This window comes from Lycium ferocissimum, chromosome 7 (genome assembly GCF_029784015.1).
Source record: "Lycium ferocissimum isolate CSIRO_LF1 chromosome 7, AGI_CSIRO_Lferr_CH_V1, whole genome shotgun sequence".
Lineage (NCBI taxonomy): Eukaryota > Viridiplantae > Streptophyta > Magnoliopsida > Solanales > Solanaceae > Lycium > Lycium ferocissimum.
Window position 1 is genome coordinate 22,296,520 of NC_081348.1, and position 18,280 is coordinate 22,314,799.

Below are 18,280 nucleotides of genomic sequence, written 5' to 3' on the forward strand. Positions count from 1 at the left end.
GCTGCACAATTTTTCTAGTAAGCTATAATTGATTTCAATTATTAGGTTACTTAGCAACAATTATGGGTGATATGGTAAAATTGTCATTTTATTTTTGACTCTTTAATAGACATGCCAAGTCAATACATGACAAGTAAAATTGAAAGAAGGGAGTATAAAAATCAGTTTTGCCAATATAAGATTGTCTTTACAAAGGTTCCAAAAATGCTTTTGGAGAAAACTATTTCTTTTAGCTTATGCAAATTAGCTTTTGCTATTATCAAAAACACTTATTTTTTCTCTAAAAGCTTGTCACAGACTGTTAACTTGTTTAGTCAGCATTTGGTCGCTTATATTACTTGTCTCCCTCAAGTTTTGACCCAAAATAGTGCGAAAACATTCATGGAATATGATAGCAACACTAGTTTTAAAAGAATCAAGTCAATACTTGTCTCATACTACTTCCATTTTCTTTTCCAAAGGAAAATGGTGATGACACACTCTTACCTGCTGCAATATATGACTTCTTTTTGTCTTCTTGGAAGGATAAGACTATCATGGTGACAAATTACAATCTAATGCTACACGCCTCAAGTGATAATTTAAAATAAAATACGTAAGAAAAAAAAAAAGACAAAAAACTACTATCACAACCATTTAGTAGTTAGTAATAATTTTATGTTGAAAGATTGCAGTCAAATAATATATTGCTTAACCTCCAGAATAATAGTAGTAGAAAATTCTCTTCGAAATACTCGAATAATGTTAAATGATTTCTTGAGGCATCTTCGCTCCATGAATCGGGCTGCTATTGAAGCCCAAATGGAAGCAAGCTTGAATTGATAGAACTTTCCGCTACTGACACTTGAAAAAAGCAGCTTTAATATCTTTGATGAATCACTTGAGCCTTCATACATTTTCAGTGCCATAAAGCTAGACCAGAGTCAAGTTCATTACGGTCAGCAAATCAGTCCCGTATCGTATCGATAGTGATTCACATCTGCCCAAGCCAAGCTCGTCGTTCTTTATGTGAATAAATAGTGTATAATTATAAGAAAAAAGCAATTGTTTCATGTTAGCATTTATTTTGATATTCATTTACAACTTCAAAACCCATGAGAAAAAGAGAAAAGAAAAAAAAAGTATAGACTTCGAAGGCATGGATTGCCACTCTTTTTCCTTCTTTCCTCACCGCTTTTTTGGGTCATACCTTCTTTCCTAACCAGAATATTATAAGTCATAGCTTTTCGATTTCTTTTTTTGTGGTTATATACGGGGCTTCTCTTAATTGACCCTTTCGTACTTCAGGGGTTAGGCCCATTGGAAGAGACTAAAGACCAACTAATTATCGCTCTGGCCCACCAGGTGTTCTACAACATACGGCAAAGCCACCAACCTTGAAAACCTTCCAACACTCTAGTAATTAACAATTAATTATTTCAGGAATTTTAATTGTTAAGAAATCACAATTCAAACAAAGTGATCGAGAGCTTGAATCCTAGTGTTTTCGTAGTCTCACTATCATCAATTTCTAGCTTTGAATTGTAATGTACGAGTTTGAATTTCAATGATCTCGTTTAATTTAATCCATTTGCCTATTTTGAATTATGGTGCATTAGTTTGAATTCTGTTAATCTTGTCATTTCATGGTCATTGTTATTCAGCTTTAAATTGCAATATACGAGTGTCAATTTTATGTTTATTATCATTGCATACCACTGTTATCCCGCTAAACCTTTCGAATCTTTATGCACCTATATATATATAATGTATACCAGCGGCGAATAAAGTTAAAATGAAATTATGAAAGATAAAGAGTGAAAACTTAACATCTATTAAAATAAAATACTAAAGTGATATTTTTGTACCTGCCAAATTTTGATGACAAAATTAAGATGCAGATGCCAATGACATAGATAAGTGTGTGCAAATTATTAATCAATAAATTTGATAACGAATCAAATTCTAGTTTACATTTGAAAAACCTTTTTTTTTTTATAATGAGATCAAGAACAACAAGAAAGAATAAATTCAGGAAAAAAAAATGTAAAATTTGTATTTAATACAAAGATACCAATATTAAAAGGAATACTTACTACTCTCTTATTCACTTTTACTCGTCTACTTTCGACTTTACACATTTGCTTAATGGTTAATATATAAAGTATGCATTTTATCATAATCATAACATTCATATTAATTATTGTATAGACTCAATAGATTTGAAAAATAATTTGAAAGAGTAACCAATGCAGAAGTAAAACAAAAAAGGTATATTTACTTTATTTTTTTAAAGTGGACAAATAAAAATAAAAATTTATTTTTAGTACGGTGCACAAAAGCAGGGTGGAGCATTTGAGAAAGGAATAAAAAAAAAGACAAGGGAGGTACCAACTCACACGGCCGTCGCATAAAGCTGAAATTGCACGTTCAGTTTCCAATTCCATCGATCTCTGCTAATTGCCGCCGCCACAAACCACAGCGATTTAGTACACTCTCGATCCTAACTGTGTTTGAACTGAGTATATATCAGTTGATAGAGTGAGCTAAAAAGTAGGCGATCCGGATCTTATATTATATGGCTTCAGAGGATGTGAAGGCGAGCGAATCAGCTGTGGAGAAAATAGTGAATCTGGCTGAAGAGGCGAAGCTAGCTAGACAGGAAATCAGGCCGACTAGCCATGCTGTCATCACTATCTGCAAATCACTCGTTGCCGGAGGTGTCGCCGGAGGCTTGTAAGTTACTATAAATAACTCAATGTTACCCAACATTTTGTCTGAACATTAATCATTTTGAGCGTATATGTTATTATATTGGTCTCTTCGAGGTGTGTTTTGATAGTTGATAAGTAGTTCAGTGCTGTACTTCAGTGTTTTTGACTATTATCTCTATATATGTTGAACATTAATCATTATGAGCGTATATGTTTTTGTTGTAAGGTGTAAAAATATTTTAACATTAACTTCACCTGAGAAATAAAGTTCGGTGAATTTGATGGACTCAACTTCAACGTCGCACTTGATCAAAGATTTTACAGATATTTGTAAAAAAGTTGGAAAAAGAATAATCTTTGTTTGCTTTATTGTTGTATTGTTGGGCATTAAGATAATGTTTGTGTAATACACGACTCCAAGGATAAGTAAACATCTGTAAGTTTTAAGTTAGATTATAATTGAGTCAATTGGAATTGGTTGAGGACCCAAATGGTGTTTTGAAAGGTGCTTGTTCTTCATAAAAAATGAGCTTTTGGTCTCATACTCATGTTGACTTCCCGTAGATGTGCACAAAATATCTTTTGTATTTATACTTTCGGTGTAAGATTTGCAAACCTAATACAGTATTCCATCAGTATATGAGGTACTCGTGACTGTGTATTCGTTCACTTGATCACATGATTTGATTGTAGTGTAAGTTTTGTTTTTCTTTTTTTGATGGACATGTGCAAAAGAGTCTTGAGTGTTCCAGCATATAATTGAGGTTTAATGCACTTATCTCAAACAGAGACTTTGATAAGATTGTAGTGTGTATATGTTTCTCAACTTGGAAGACTGAACTGTGTGGGTTATACTTCCGGGAGTGGTGACTGCCAACTCTATCTACAGCCTACTGTTTTACTGATAAAATAGTGGACCATGTTGACCTGTATGGAGAGCAAGAGCAAATTTCTGGATTGCTTATTGTTTTGAGTTTGAGAGAGAAGTATTAAGATAATAGTTTGAAACATAAAAATGTGGGGTTTTCAGTTAGAAGGCATCACATCAAGTTTATATAATATGAAGTAATACTCCTTCCATCCATTTGATACGTTTTACAGGTTACAATGTTTGAAGTAACAATTGAAAACTTGATGAAGGTAACAACCGTAACATTACTTCAAAGTGTAAATTGGATTTGATAAATGTGCTTGAACTCTATCAACATGAAAGTTGTATGAGATAATATCATGTTTGTTATGACATGAAATGCTTTGGGATGTCCAAAATAGAAAGATTGCCACATGAATTGACGTGGAGGTAGTATATTTCTGTTATTTTGCATTGCATGAAGGAAGTTCTTCATTGAAGAAAATAAGTCAAGTTTTCGAGACAAACAAAGTTAGAACAAATTGGATCTAACTTGTACATCTATATTAATTTTCTTTCAACGGCATAATCTTTCAGAACTTATGAATCCCAGCCTCTTTATAAAAGGCTGACTCTTTCCCTTGAAACATACATCTCAAAGTCTCAGAGATTTGACAAGGTTGTGTGGCGCATATTATTTAGCAACATCGTTTTTGTGCTGGACTTGGTATTGCTGTACATGAGTTCCATGTGATCATGTGATGTTATGAGTACTTGGACAAGTTCTGTTTTCCCTGAACTTTGACTTGATTCTGCACTTACTAGTAGTGTCCTTATCGTGCAGGTCACGAACTGCTGTAGCCCCACTGGAACGGCTAAAGATATTGCTCCAGGTGAAGTGTAGTTTCATGCTTGCAGTTTCTGCCCTATTCAATGGTTTTAGTGAAAGAGGAAAAATATAAACTGACTTGGAACATTTCATACTTGCATTGAATGGATGGAGCATTGTGACCCAGACTTTAATTGTAATCAATGGAACAAATTTTGTTCCTTTTGAAGTTTAGGACAGTGAACTGTTTTCTTTCCAACATGCTTCTTCTTTGAAGGAGTCTAATCTTTTGTCTGCCATGTATATTTATCATTGCATTACGGGGTTCTTCCATCTAGAATAGTTTTGCTTCCTACTTTTAACTGGATTCTGCGTGAAGTGCAGGTTCAAAATCCACATAGCATAAAATACAATGGTACCATTTCCGGCTTAAAATATATCTGGAGAACTGAGGGGTTCAAAGGACTGTTCAAGGGCAATGGCACCAATTGTGCACGTATCGTCCCAAACTCAGCAGTCAAATTCTTCAGCTATGAGCAAGCCTCCAAGTATAGTCATATCTGATCACTATGCATTTTTTGCAACTCAGACTTGCTTGTCGTGTTCCCTTAAAATCAAATATCTGGCATATGTTCCCTCTATTGACTTCTTCATTGATATTGTAACAGGGGTATACTATATCTTTACCAGCAACAAACTGGCAATGGTATGCCTATCTTTCTTTTGGGTTATTTAGTTCTCACGTGTATTTGCGTTTGGTTTCACCACTGGGGCATCGTCCAATGATTTCGTTGAGGATGAACTATGAGATTTCGTATATGAATCCAACCATAGGAAGAAATATCTATAAAACTTTAAGCACATTTCTTTTCCTACTATCTCTATAAAACGTAAAGGAATCTGTACCTACTGGGCGTTATGTTACTATGATTCATTCTGCTGTTACTATGATTCATTCTGCTATTGTTTGTTGAGATTAAGTTTGATCTCATATATGTTCATTTAAGTTCTATTTTTCCCATCACGCTACTTCTAGTTTAAGTTCATTTTCTGCTAATGTATATTTGGTTGTTAGTCATGTAAAAAAGAAACTCTTTATGTTGGTTGTTACAGATGCTATGTTTGATTTAGCAATGGAATATATCTGTACTCTCCTTCTCCTGGTCGCTATGTTTGCTTATTATGTTGTCTAGGAAGGGCCTTGGCTTGGTGGGTGGTAAAAGCTCAATCTGTTCTAGTGCGCAAAATGCCAGTTCTAGTTGCGGGCACCCACTTCATGCAAAATGAGCCGGAGGTTAGGTCTGTACCCAGTTCAACCCTTCCAACCCCCTGGATTGAGGGGCCAAAGCTTTGGGTAATGGCTATTATACTTGCCACTATTGTCTTTTCCTTATAGTGGATGACCCTTTGTCTTTCATTTATGCTTAGTGACGTCTTTCCAGGATTCATCCATTTGAAAGAAGATATATTATTAAGATAAGAAAAGAGGAAGTAAATATTGGTCTCCATATAGATTCTTCTGCTCCACTTTACTTACCTGAGCTTATTGTATTCCAGGATCCAACTATTTCTAGTGCTTTTCAGCTTACCAATATAGTTTACCGTCACAGCAGGCCTTAGTATTTAATCTCATTCGACCATTGTATTCAGAGTAAGAAATTTTACCCGACAACGCATATGGGCCAACACGTTGGTTAATCAAGTCAAAATATAAGCTGAGGCAGCAAAAAATAAATCTGAAATTTCATATTTCAGGGAAAATCTGGATTTAGGTTTGAATGTATGCATCCTCATCCTGATATATCCGTAACTTCAGTTGCCAAAATAAGGGTTTAGAGTCAGATTAGAGTTTTTCTCCTTCAATGCAGTTCAGTTTTGCTTCCATATGTTGCTTGTGCTCACTACTGGATTTTCTAGTAGCGGCAGAAAATTATCTGCACATAATTTTTGCTTGTAAGTCATCTTAGGCAAGCAGCTTGACCGAATGCCATGGTCACACGACGTATTTAAGCCCTATATTGTGAGCATTTACTTGCTAGACTATTCTGCATCTACCATGCACATTTAATTTCGTAAGCAACGATCATCTGATGAAGTTCTTTTTAATGTGTTAAAGTTAGTGAATATTGTCTGATGGTTTTGCTGGGTCTTTTGTGCAAATGAGAAGTCATACTACGCCTATGCTAGTAGCCTGAATAAAATGAAAAAGGAATAGAAATGGAATTACCTCGCCTTATCCCAAAAAAAAAAAAAAAAGGAATAGAAAGATATTCCCAAGAATTTGACATCATTTGGACCGTCATCTTCCTTTTTCCACAGAGGATGCGCAGCTCACTCCCTTACTACGTCTTGGAGCTGGAGCTTGTGCTGGCATAATTGCCATGTCTGCAACTTACCCAATGGACATGGTGCGGGGCAGAATCACTGTGCAGGTATTTTATGAGTTCTCGTGAAGAAATATTGCCTGTTCTGATGTTTTGCGTACCGTATAATGACTATGGAGCACTCTGCTACTACACCTTTCTTGAAAATCCTCTTTCCTGCTTTGCAGACAGAGAAGTCTCCTTATCAGTACAGAGGAATGGTCCATGCTCTATCCACCATACTCCGTGAGGAAGGTCCCCGTGCTTTGTATAAAGGATGGCTTCCTTCTGTCATAGGAGTTGTAAGTTTTGCTTTCCTGAATTTATAAGGAAATGATTGTTTACTAAATTGGTAACCATGCTCAAACGTCTGGTGTTGTCATAGAATGAATCTCCAAATTTGATGTTGTTTATGAGGTGCAAAATACTCGTAATAATACAGTGAGCATACTATAATTTCTTTATACATTTAGTTGCAAGTTTCAATCTACTTGACACCCCTAAAAAACGACGCTTCAAAGCTTGTTGAGAAGAATAAAATGGTGTTAAGAACTTTATCCACTAGTTAATTAGCCAAAATATTACTGTAAGCCAACTATTCCTGGCAGAAGTTTAAAATGTCTTCTCCCTGAATAGGGTGACGCAAAGGAAAAGAAAAGAACAACCAACACAAATGTTCTTCTGATTTTTGTGAAAGTTCATAATTTAATTGGTGTTTGCAGATTCCATATGTGGGACTTAACTTTGCAGTTTATGAATCTCTAAAAGACTGGTTGGTCAAAACAAAACCACTTGGTCTAGTTGATGATTCTACGGAGCTTGGTGTTGTTACAAGGCTGGCATGTGGGGCTGTGGCAGGGACTGTGGGGCAAACTGTTGCTTACCCTCTTGACGTTGTACGCAGAAGGATGCAGATGGTGGGTTGGAAAGATGCTTCATCCATCGTTACTGGTGATGGGAGGAGCAAGGCTTCCCTTGAATATTCTGGTATGATTGATACTTTCAGGAAAACAGTTAGGTATGAGGGCTTCAGGGCCTTGTACAAGGGTTTGGTGCCTAATTCAGTGAAGGTTAGTCTCGTTTTCATACCTTCTACCTTTTGGTGTTTTCCATTGAGACTTGGATGAAGTTCATTAGTTTCTCTTATTTAGGCACATAGAATTGGCTTCCCTTTTGTGGCAACTTTGTTTAAATAGGAAACTTTTGCTCTGGGTTAGACATTACTTTTTCATTACTATGCTCTACAGAGTAGACGACATCCACTTTTACTTATCAAGACCTCTAATTACATATCCTTAATGGATTAAACTTTGTTGGTCTCCAATACCTGATGCTCTCAGTATATTGGCAGTAATCAAATTTCAGCTTCTTATTTTGCCCATAGTCATGCTCAATATAAATTGTTTCTACTTGGGACTAATTGGACCAGCCAATGTCATATTTAATGGCATTTCTGGAGGAGATTTCTGCAGTATCAAAATTTGTCAAAATCTCCATTTGAGTTGTGAAATAGTTGGTCAGCGCACAGTCAAAATTTCACTTCACAAGCTCTAATTCTCTCTCGACTACTGTTGGCAGTATTACTGTGCTTCTTGTAAAGTATGAAACTATTAACTATCTTCTTTATACCTAGATGTGATGAACTTTTTAAGGACTGATAATTGGTTTAACTGAGTTACTATGGTTAATTCCCTTTATGATATATTTCAGGATCATTCCTAACTGTAGTTCATTATTTGTTCAGGTTGTCCCTTCAATAGCTATTGCTTTTGTTACATATGAGCAAGTGAAAGACCTATTGGGAGTTGAGATCAGGATATCTGACTGATGAAGACAAGCTCCAGTGTTTTTTCCTGGCATATGATAAAAGTAGGCAAGGATAGATAGAGTGATAATAACATGGCGGGTTACACCGTCTAAGCAGAGAATTTGCGCTTCTGTTCTAGCTTGTGACAGAAAATTTAGGATCTTCTAGTTGTGCTTACAATTTCCTTATGCATCTGCCTATTGCTTATTCGATAAATAAGCAAATTTTACAAGAACAGTGTAATGACTAATTTGAATGTCTTGGTATGGTTCAAGTGAAGAAAAGCTGATTGCTGATTGCTCGTTGCCTTCACTAATCCTGGTCTTCTTTGTACTTGTACCAAATTTTTCTCGTGTCTTCGATCTTTTTCTTTTTTTTTTTTTTTTTGGGAAAAGTTGAACGGTTTAAGTATGAAGGGTACTCACTCTCATGATCAGATATAATTTTTGTAGTGCCACTAATTGACATGCTGATTTCTGACGTAAATTGTTTATTTTTTTTTAAAAAAACAAAAATTGGTTGCTTGATGTATGCTGTCTATTGAGCTGCTTTATCGGCTGGGGGACTATATATTTTGCTGCCTTGCGTAGTAGGTTGGCGTTTGGTATGTGTAATGGATGAAAATCAATGAGTTCGAGCACGAGAATGGAGAACCTCTTAATAAGAAGCACTTTACCAGATAAATTTTGATTAGTTGAATCAATGATTTTCGGATACCAGAAGCAAAAGAAAAAACAGAGTTGGCATTTGCCAAAATGAGAAGTATCAGTTCTATTTCTAGTACTACTCTTTTACATGTATGTTTTCTTCTCTCTCTGGCACTCATCTTTTAATGCAAATAACATACTATGAAGGTAGCTTTTATGGCCTTGCTGGTAACCTTCTTTTGGTATCTCTTGTTGCTAGCTTTGCTTGATGTTGATTTCTTTCACATTCTTCTGCAATGCCTGAATCAAAAGGAAGAAAGAGGAATCATCTTGGTGGCAAAGGGTACGAATTTTAAGACATTATCAAGTAGTACTAATTTTGTGCTCTTTCTGTCAAAAAAAATGACGTGATGTCAAAGCATCTAATTGTTCGGTATAAAAATATCGAAAATTTAGTTATAGATGTTAAAAAACTGTTTGAGAAATCATAGTAAAAGAAAAAATTATTTGACCTCCAAATGATAATTATAAGGTTTTTACCTGCAATCTCTAAACTTGGTTGAGGACCTCTGTATTTCTGGTTCAACAGTATTGTATTGATTGATACCACCCCGTTTTCTGCAACGTAGATGAGAAACAACTTTTTGTTGTTGCTGAACTTTGACATTTTCGTTAATCTCCTTTGCCTCAAAATCAAGTTCTTCAGATGATAATGAAAGAAACGAGAGAATTAGAACAAGATTCAGCTCTTTAAGAAACAGTGCCCTTGAATTTTCATCTTCCTCTGTATCCACTAAATGTTCTTCTTGCACCATTCCCTTGATTGCAGCAGATTCACCCATTTCTGTTTTCTAATTTGCAAGAGAAACAGTGGAGGGATTACACATTAATACACATAATAGTTGAATATATCATCAGAAAGAAAACAAACTGTATAAATTGTTACCTTGTTGTTTGAATTGTTACCTTCTTGTGTGTGTTAGGAAGTTTTGGAAGTATATTAGAAATGAAAGAGGATGACGTTGCATATATATAGGAGTGCAATCGGTGCGGGTTAATATATGGTTTTCAACTTTGTTTTAACCATCCACCCTTTTTTCTTATGGTTTTCAATAGGCAAATGTTTAGCTAATAAATTGGGAATGACCTTTCGATTATTTAATTCTCTTGCTCCCCTTAATCCAATGCCCAATTCATTATTGTGTAAGGAGAGTCTGTTGGATTGCATAGTAATGCTCTAAACATGCAACTGAAACAAAAATAAGCCTAGCAAGATTTATTTGCGTACCTGTAGGAAACTTTTCTCGTAAGAAGATGTAGCTTGGGTTGCACGTAATCTACTCTGATTAACAACACCTTGAAGAACGGACGGAGAAAGAGACTTAAGTAGGCAAAACTTTTCTTAAGTTTGGGTTCTGACTTGGGAATAGAGAAATTTTTATTAGGAACTGTTTCTCTTTGGGCAATCCCCCTTCGCTGGGGGGTGGTCTCTAATTTTTGTGCCTCAAAATGGTGGTTTTTAACTGTTGGTAAGGCAGAATTTGCAGGAATTTGTCCATGCAAATTCTGCCTTAATTGGGCCTTACAGGCAGAATTTGCAAACTTTTGCCTTAAGGCAGGATTCAAATTTTGTCTTGCGATTTTTTTTTTTTTTTTAATGAAATTTAATGATCACAACTTCGGGTATTAGGTGAAGGAATAAAACTTAAAAGGCCACGATTTGAATGCCAAAAATTAAAGACCACCCCAAATGAAGGACCATCTGCGCAAAAAAATGTTTCACTTTAGTTAGTGGGCCATTAAATTTGTGTTGCGAATTGCCCATCTTTTGGGGTGGTCTTTAAATTTTGCATGCGAATTGCCCTTCTTTTGAAATGTCTTTAAATTTTTTCTTCAAATCTTTAAAACCGTCTTTCTCGCTAAAATCCTGTGTTCGAACCCCCACACATGAAAATTTTAAAAAAAATCGCAAGACGTAGTTTAAATTTCGCTATGCCTCCACCAGATACACTTGTGAAGGAATTACCAAAGTTATCGGATCCGTGATACTTATGCCTTATGGGCAGACTTAGATAAGTATCATGGCTCCGCATAACTTTGCAGTAATTCCTTCACAAGTTTGCCGGTCCCAGATAAAAGTTTGCCTATTAAAAGTATGCCCCCACCGCATAAACTTATTAAAGAATTATCAAAAATTATCGAATCGGGCATACTTGTGCTAAGTGCATAAGGCATGAGTATGCGGTTCGCATAAATTTGATAATAAGCAACAAGTGTATGCGAGTCCTATACACGCGACCCAAACCTTATCTTGCAATTTTTTTTTTTTAATTTATGGCAGCGGGAGTTCGAACTCGAATCCTCACGATTTCGTGAACGCTCGTAGTTACAATGCGAAGGGCAAAAATTAAAGGCAAGCGATATGAGGGCGTAATTTAAAATGATAATTTAAAGACCACAAATATAACCCAAAAGAAGGGCAATCCGCCCAAAAAATTGGATAGAAAGGGTATAGTCTTTAATGGGCCGCTGCACAAATCTAAAATAGTTGACCATGAATTTGAGGTTCTAGCTTTGGAAACTGAGAAATTTTAGTAGGAAGTATTTTGTAGGGTGAACTTTAACTAATCAGCCACCTGATACATATGGTTGCCAAAAAGAACTTTATTTCTTGGCGGCCACCCGACCTGCCTTTTGTTTTGTGGAGTGATTTTTCTTTTCTCTCTAGATTAGTTCTTGAGTTTGTAGTGTTTGCAAATACTACTGCTCTCTCCGTCCCAATTTGTTGAACGTTGACCAGTTTGGGACAAATAGTTTTTTCTTTGATTACGATTTTTTCAAACTATTTTTATATGTTATGAATTATTAATTATGCAGTCTTATAGTAGTTTCTATGTAATTTTTAAATATATAAATTTTATTATAAAATATTTAAAAAATTATGTTTAAAATTAAGTCAAAAAAATTGTTTAACTCCCAAACTGGTCAACCTTCGAACAAATTGGGACTGAGGGAGTACTACTTATGCTATTCCAAAAGGAGGGTAAGCACGGAACATTCCCATCACAATTAGGAATCAACTTTTTAATTCCAAATTGAATACTAGCCTTTTGTATCCCAAAATAGGAATGCAAGAATGTAGAAATAATTTTTCATAGGATTAATCAGTTTCCAGTATTTAATTATCAAATTAATAATTTAATAATGATTAAACCTGAAATACTACACTAAACTCTAGCAACACGCACTAAGCTTATTTAGGCAAAAGGCAATACAAAAAGAAATATTACACGTTTGCTTATTTAGGCGAATGGCAGTAATCTCATTCTCACTTTACGGGTTAAGATGCCTGTATTATGTTTGCTTACTTAGGCTTTTCCACGTTGCAACTTAAGGCAAATCTTTTGCTCTCTCTATTCAAGGGTCCAACTCTTTGAGCTTGCTGCTTTAAGTATTTTTCGTGCATTCTGGTTTAAAGGTTTGAACTTTATATCTATTTTGATTCTTGATTTTCTGTTATGTGTTTCTGTGTTTAATTATCTTGGCAGTATAATTTTTCACCCTCTCAATTTTTTACCCAGTCGTGATGTTATGATACAAACTAGTGTCTAATAGGATATACGTTCCTTCGGGATTTTGTTCACTCTCCAGTTTTTAGGAAAGATATTCTCCACTTGATTCTGCCTCTAACTCCTTCAAACAAGGCAGATAGTGGAGTTTGTGTATTATGAATACTTGAGTGAAGACTGAAAACTGTTCGTATATTGAATACTAAGGTGAGTTTAAATACAAGTCAATTATGTTCAACGAAATTTTGAGTGATGAACTGATGTCTGACTGTAAGAGTGCTAAAACGCCAATAAGTGCTACAAAGTTGTTAAAATTCAATGAAGGAACCCCACTCATTGATGCAACTCGCTATTGCCAAATCTTGGCAGACTGCAATATTTGTCCTTCACCCGACCGGACATCTCTTTTTTGTTTTGTTTTGTTTTTGTTTTTGTTGATAAATTAAGTTTTATTAAGAAACAGCAGACAGGACATTTCTTAGGCAGTCAACAAACTGTCCCAGTTTGTGGATCCTCCTTCTGAACTGCATTGGAAGTCTATTAAGTGAGTTCTTAGGTGCCTCCGTGGCACAATTCAATTTTCCCTACGTGAGACCCCAATGTGGACTTTAACTTGCACATGTACTCTGATGTTGACTGGCTGGCGATCTCACTGACATAGCATCCACTTCTGGTTACATTCTATTTCTTGGCCGCAATCCTATTGGTTGGTCCTAAGAGACAGAAAACTGTAGCTTGTTGATCCACTGAAGCCGAGTATAAGGCGGTGGCGAATGCTCTTGCTGAAGCACTTTGGATGAAAAATCTACTGTGTGAGCTGCACCTTCCAACCCATGACATCCCTACCATCTATTGTGACAACATTGGTATCAGCGAGAATCCAGTTCTTCGCAGTCACATGAAACATGTTAAGGTAGACTTCCGTTTTGTTCTCAATCATGTTAAAAAAAAATTGGGTTTCATATCCACTCTGCTGATACACTCACTAAAACACTTGCCAAGTCAGCCTTTGTTCGTAATCTGTTCAGGTTAGGCTTATTGTCATCTTACTAGTTTGGGAATATTCTAGAATTATGTGGTATAAGTCGGTTAAATTTATGGCTCTTTGAAACACTTTTTGTTTTCCGAAACAGTAGCTTGCCATTGTTCTCCGGTTGCGGTTTTTGTTTGGGACGTTTCTGCTTTTGACAGATTGTTGGAGAAAAAGAAGTGTAGATTTCACCACAAATATTTACCTCTACCTTGTTAATATCTAGGTTCTCCAGCAACGTCCATTGACATACAATACTATAACTAACTATGTTATATTTTCTCTAAAAGATAACAATTTGTTGAACGGTTAACTGTTATCCTTTACTGGTGATCATTATCTTTTTTAACTAGAGAGCTCAGCGTGGACTCTTCCTTCTCTCTCCAACCCCCCAGTCCATACCATACATCCATAGTAAAAAAAAAAAAAAATGGGTAGTAAGGATAAAGGGGAGAACAATGTGTGTGTATTTCTTTTTTATGTCAATATCTTCTGTCTGTAGATCCATTTTTCTCTGGCATTTCTTTCAGTTCTCCGCAAAATGATACTTACATTAATACAATTGTTGATCTCTTCTTCATGCACCTTAGGATAACTGATATATGCTGAGCACAACACTAATATGCCGGTGCCATTTCATTCCCTTTGTTAGAAAGCAAATGGAAGGCACACCAAACCTGAGAGAGTCTAAGGAGGCATCAACAGCACTTTTTGAACCAAGAAAAACCCTCTTGCACTCAAAAAACACTTGTAACTTTTAAAAACCACAACTAGTCCAAACAGATCTTTTTTCTTCAAAAAAAAAAAAACTCTTTTCTCCAAAATTGTCCATATGGCTCCTAAATAATTTCTGCAAGCTGAATGAGGGAGCTAAATTGCGTCTTATAACCCTTTCAAATCTTACACAATTTAGGGTTGTAAATCTAGTTTGACAAATGAGGATCAGTGAGGAGCTTCTGAATGCCCTGTTCTGAACTGCCAGTCCCTTCCCAATATGAGACACTAGGGGTTATATATTACACAAAACAAGTAACAACAATGAATATCTCAAACTGCAATCATGTTATTTGTTGACTGGGTTGGGTCAGAATGTCTTACAAAATGTTGGATAATTTGGAAACTAGTTAAGGAAGCTCCGAATCTGATGCATGACCAGATGATCTCCTTGTTCTTGGGCTGTTCATCATCATTAACTGGCTTTCGGAATTCTGCCTTATAGTACGTAGGTTTGGGGGTCTTACCGACCGTTCCCTTGGTGTTCTTGGTGTTCCTAAAACAATGATCATGATGATGTTTCAGACTATGAAAAACAATATGGAAACTACACAATCAGAATCATTCGTCTTTTCTTTTGTAGCTTGAACAAATAGTTTATGATAAGGGAAGTCATGATGCCGGTAGACTAATCATTGCACAAGGTATGGCTTGCATCAATTTGTAGAGTGTTCTCTTAGAATCATTCTTGTTCTGGCAACTCTGTGACTGAAGTTCATAGATACATGATAATATGGCTGCTCCTATTTACGGTGTTGATAATAATTCTAACATTGTAATTTTGGTTGATATCAATGTAAAGGGTCATAAATGATATCATTTTAACTATGAGATAAGAAATTGTAAACATTTTTTTTATGCATGGGAACCCGCAGTCGCTACCCTTCGGGTGCGCACAGGGTAAACCCAACTTCTGTGCAATAGCTCGCAAACCACACTGGAGAGATAACCTGCAATAGGCAAGCCCTGTGCGACGAGCTTGACCCAGAAGGCAGATCCCCAGCTGTCGTAGGAAGGGGGTTCGAACCTGAGACTTCCATTATGAAAGCCGCATGCTTAACATTATTACTTCACGTCTACCTCTTAAGTATTCCACACTTCTAGTCAGGGTTTAGCAAATGAAAACTTAATTTGGGATTTGTTGTTAGTAAGGAGCAAATAACAATAAAATTGAAGTATATGTTGTTCTGGCGTCCCAGAGTTTCTCTTAGGCAGTCGACTTTCTTTAAAATTTTGGAACAAGATAAAGTAGTCTTTAGGAAAAGGAAGATTAGGCGAAAATGTTGCAAGATATAGTTTTTGAGCCAAGTTATGCTACCTGGTTGCTTGCCGACTTTGATATCTGCAGGTTTCCTAATTGTAAGTCTCCTGGTCAAAATCTCAGGAGATGCAATCTTCTTTTCAGTTGGTGATGGAATTGGATCATCTGCCGTTACAGGATCATCCCCACATGCTGAAGCTCCATCACTTCCTGATTCAGAATTTATTTCTCTATGAATTGTGCTTGACTTTTCTTTCTCTGTCACCCTGTATGCAAACATCTGGAAAGGTATTTGTGTGACAGGCAGAGGATCCGATTCAGAATTTCCTAAAAAGGGGAAGCTTCTTAAGATGGTAGCTTCAATCTCACCGTAGTCTACTGGTGGCAGTGGTGAGTCTTGTTGGCTGTGTTCAGGGTTCATCACCAAGAATCTCTTTACATATCGGAGAACCCTACAGATGGATGAGAAACTTGGTCGTTGATATGGATCAGTATGCCAACACTTCTTTGTCAAGGTTGTCACATATTTTGGTGAGTGAAATGGGAATAATGGCCTCTCTCCTGCCCTTATATTTCTACTCATTTTGTCTCCTTGTAGATGGCTATCTTCAAATGGAACTTTCCCAGTTAAAACCTCAAAACATATCATCCCAAAACTGTACACATCAGATTTCTCAGTACACTTGATATTCCCTCCATTCCCCGACTGCTCTTGTTCAGTTAGGACTTCTGGGGCAAACCAAATGAATGGGAGTGTCCCATTATTTTGATTCACATTAGCTTTCTGAGGACGTTTGATAGAACATGATGAGCCAAATCCACAAACTTTTGCATGTAAATACCCTTCTGTAGATACGTTCCTCGCCTTTACAAGGACGTTGGAAGGACTCAATTCACCATGATAGATTTTCTTCGAGTGGAGGTACTCCATGCCTCTTGCGATCTGAAGGAGTAAATCAATTGCAACTGGAAGAGAAAATGGTACTCGCTTCCTTGGTCCACAGATCTCTTTGATGTAACTAGATAAATCTTTGTTCATAAGTTCCATGATTAAGAAACATTCTCTCTTTTCTTCGTCAGTGAAACCACAAGCGATGTGCATTACATTTGGATGGGAGAGATGCAGTTCTTGAGAAATATCTGGAATCAGGGGCTTAATATCTCCGAACAAATGCCTTAAACAGAAGGTCTCCCCCAACCATTGGATCTCCTTGTATTGACTTCCACCGCCTAATCGCCTTCTTATCTGGTAATCCTTAGAATTTACAAGAACTGAGCTAGGTAAAAGTTTGTGATCACTTTCTGTCTCCATCTCGTTTAAGTTTTTCAAGAGGAGATCAGCAAGTCGCTGCTCATGCTTTGACAAAGTACATGAACCTGAATTCTTCTTCCCTCGAATTTTATTCTGCAAAATCCATTTGTCTTCATTCCAAACTAAGTTTACCCTTTCGCAGAACTTCTGGGAAACCATGTACTGTTTTCCAAATTTCCATTGGAAGATTTTTGGGTCTTTACACTCTTTCTGATACTTCATCGAGTAAATAAATCTCTTCTTCTGTATCTCATCATGGTCACTACCTGAAATCTCTCCTGCTATTTCTATGGCCTCAATGACAATTGGCACACAAGAGAGCAAATTGTGAATGTGAAATTCAACACAATCTGTATTCTTATAGAGAACTATGGCTTTTGCCCAAAAATCCTTAGTTTCCAGGGATTGCTTGATGTACTGCTCTGCTTCTTTGAACACCCTGAGAAGCTCTCTTAAGGGGTTCTCAATAATTTTCCATTTGATATTCTTCTCTTCAAATCTCAAGTTCTGTTTCATGGTTTCTGCAATTGTCTTGTAGGCACATTTGAGCATGTCCACCAACAAACAACATTGTTTTTGATTTATTTGTATGTCATCTTGGAAAACCATTAGAGCTTTAAGACTTCCAATTACCTCTCCTATCTGCCTGAATTCCTCCAACGCCGGCATGCTTGGACATAAAGCAGAGATGGATCTGGTCATAAGCATATCAATCAATCAATCAACTACGTCTCAATTATGAGTATCAGTCCGATGATAAGCGTAATCAAGAAAATATTATTGCCTGAACAAATATTTTGAAGGGAAAAAAAAATAGCTTACCGAAAAATTGTGATTCTTGAAAAAGGTCCCAACAAACCTAAGGGATATCAAAGTTACCCTTGATTAAACATCATGCCAAAATGCATCGTCCAGTTCTTGAATCAAAGCCTGAGGGAATTCAAGAACTGAAAAGTGGGAAATTGTATATGATATTGTATTGAATCTGAGCTTTCAGCAAGAAAATATGATACCACAATGTAAAACCTGATTGCATTACTATGACGATGAGATCACAAGGGGACAATCAAGCTCTGTAGGAATTTTCAGAATTACAGAAACTAAGAATATAAAGTAAGAAAAAAGATTACAAGGAGGAACTTTGT

The 18,280-nt window shown here is 36.3% G+C and overlaps 3 protein-coding genes across 4 annotated transcripts in view; 1 reads left to right on the plus strand and 2 right to left on the minus strand.

The window, feature by feature from the left end:
- LOC132063810 (mitochondrial adenine nucleotide transporter ADNT1-like) overlaps window positions 1-8,840 on the plus strand; it is a 39,455-nt gene extending 30,615 nt beyond the window's left edge. Inside the window, exons 2-9 of the mRNA XM_059456535.1 lie at window positions 2,470-2,715; window positions 4,388-4,436; window positions 4,757-4,920; window positions 5,041-5,078; window positions 6,692-6,804; window positions 6,924-7,037; window positions 7,458-7,805; window positions 8,480-8,840. Of these exons, the coding sequence (XP_059312518.1) occupies window positions 2,558-2,715; window positions 4,388-4,436; window positions 4,757-4,920; window positions 5,041-5,078; window positions 6,692-6,804; window positions 6,924-7,037; window positions 7,458-7,805; window positions 8,480-8,563 (1,068 nt within the window). The 5' untranslated portion in view covers window positions 2,470-2,557 and the 3' untranslated portion in view covers window positions 8,564-8,840. The remainder of the gene's footprint in view (window positions 1-2,469; window positions 2,716-4,387; window positions 4,437-4,756; window positions 4,921-5,040; window positions 5,079-6,691; window positions 6,805-6,923; window positions 7,038-7,457; window positions 7,806-8,479) is intronic.
- Window positions 8,841-8,906: 66 nt separating this feature from the next.
- LOC132063811 (uncharacterized) lies at window positions 8,907-10,666 on the minus strand. 2 transcript variants are annotated; one of them, XM_059456536.1, is made up of 3 exons: window positions 10,478-10,666; window positions 9,730-10,040; window positions 8,907-9,489 (listed from the first exon to the last, which is right to left on the minus strand). In XM_059456536.1, exons 2-3 carry the CDS (start codon window positions 10,029-10,031, stop codon window positions 9,471-9,473), a joined length of 321 nt encoding a protein of 106 aa, XP_059312519.1. In that variant the 5' UTR covers window positions 10,032-10,040; window positions 10,478-10,666; the 3' UTR covers window positions 8,907-9,470. The 2 variants fall into 2 exon arrangements, with proteins under 2 accessions (XP_059312519.1, XP_059312521.1); XM_059456538.1 differs by lacking the exon at window positions 10,478-10,666 and adding an exon at window positions 10,136-10,446.
- Window positions 10,667-14,418: 3,752 nt separating this feature from the next.
- On the minus strand, window positions 14,419-18,097 carry LOC132063812 (uncharacterized). The gene is made up of 3 exons (XM_059456539.1): window positions 17,958-18,097; window positions 15,881-17,829; window positions 14,419-15,058 (listed from the first exon to the last, which is right to left on the minus strand). Exons 2-3 carry the CDS (start codon window positions 17,802-17,804, stop codon window positions 14,913-14,915), a joined length of 2,070 nt encoding a protein of 689 aa, XP_059312522.1. The 5' UTR covers window positions 17,805-17,829; window positions 17,958-18,097; the 3' UTR covers window positions 14,419-14,912.
- Window positions 18,098-18,280: the final 183 nt, after the last annotated feature.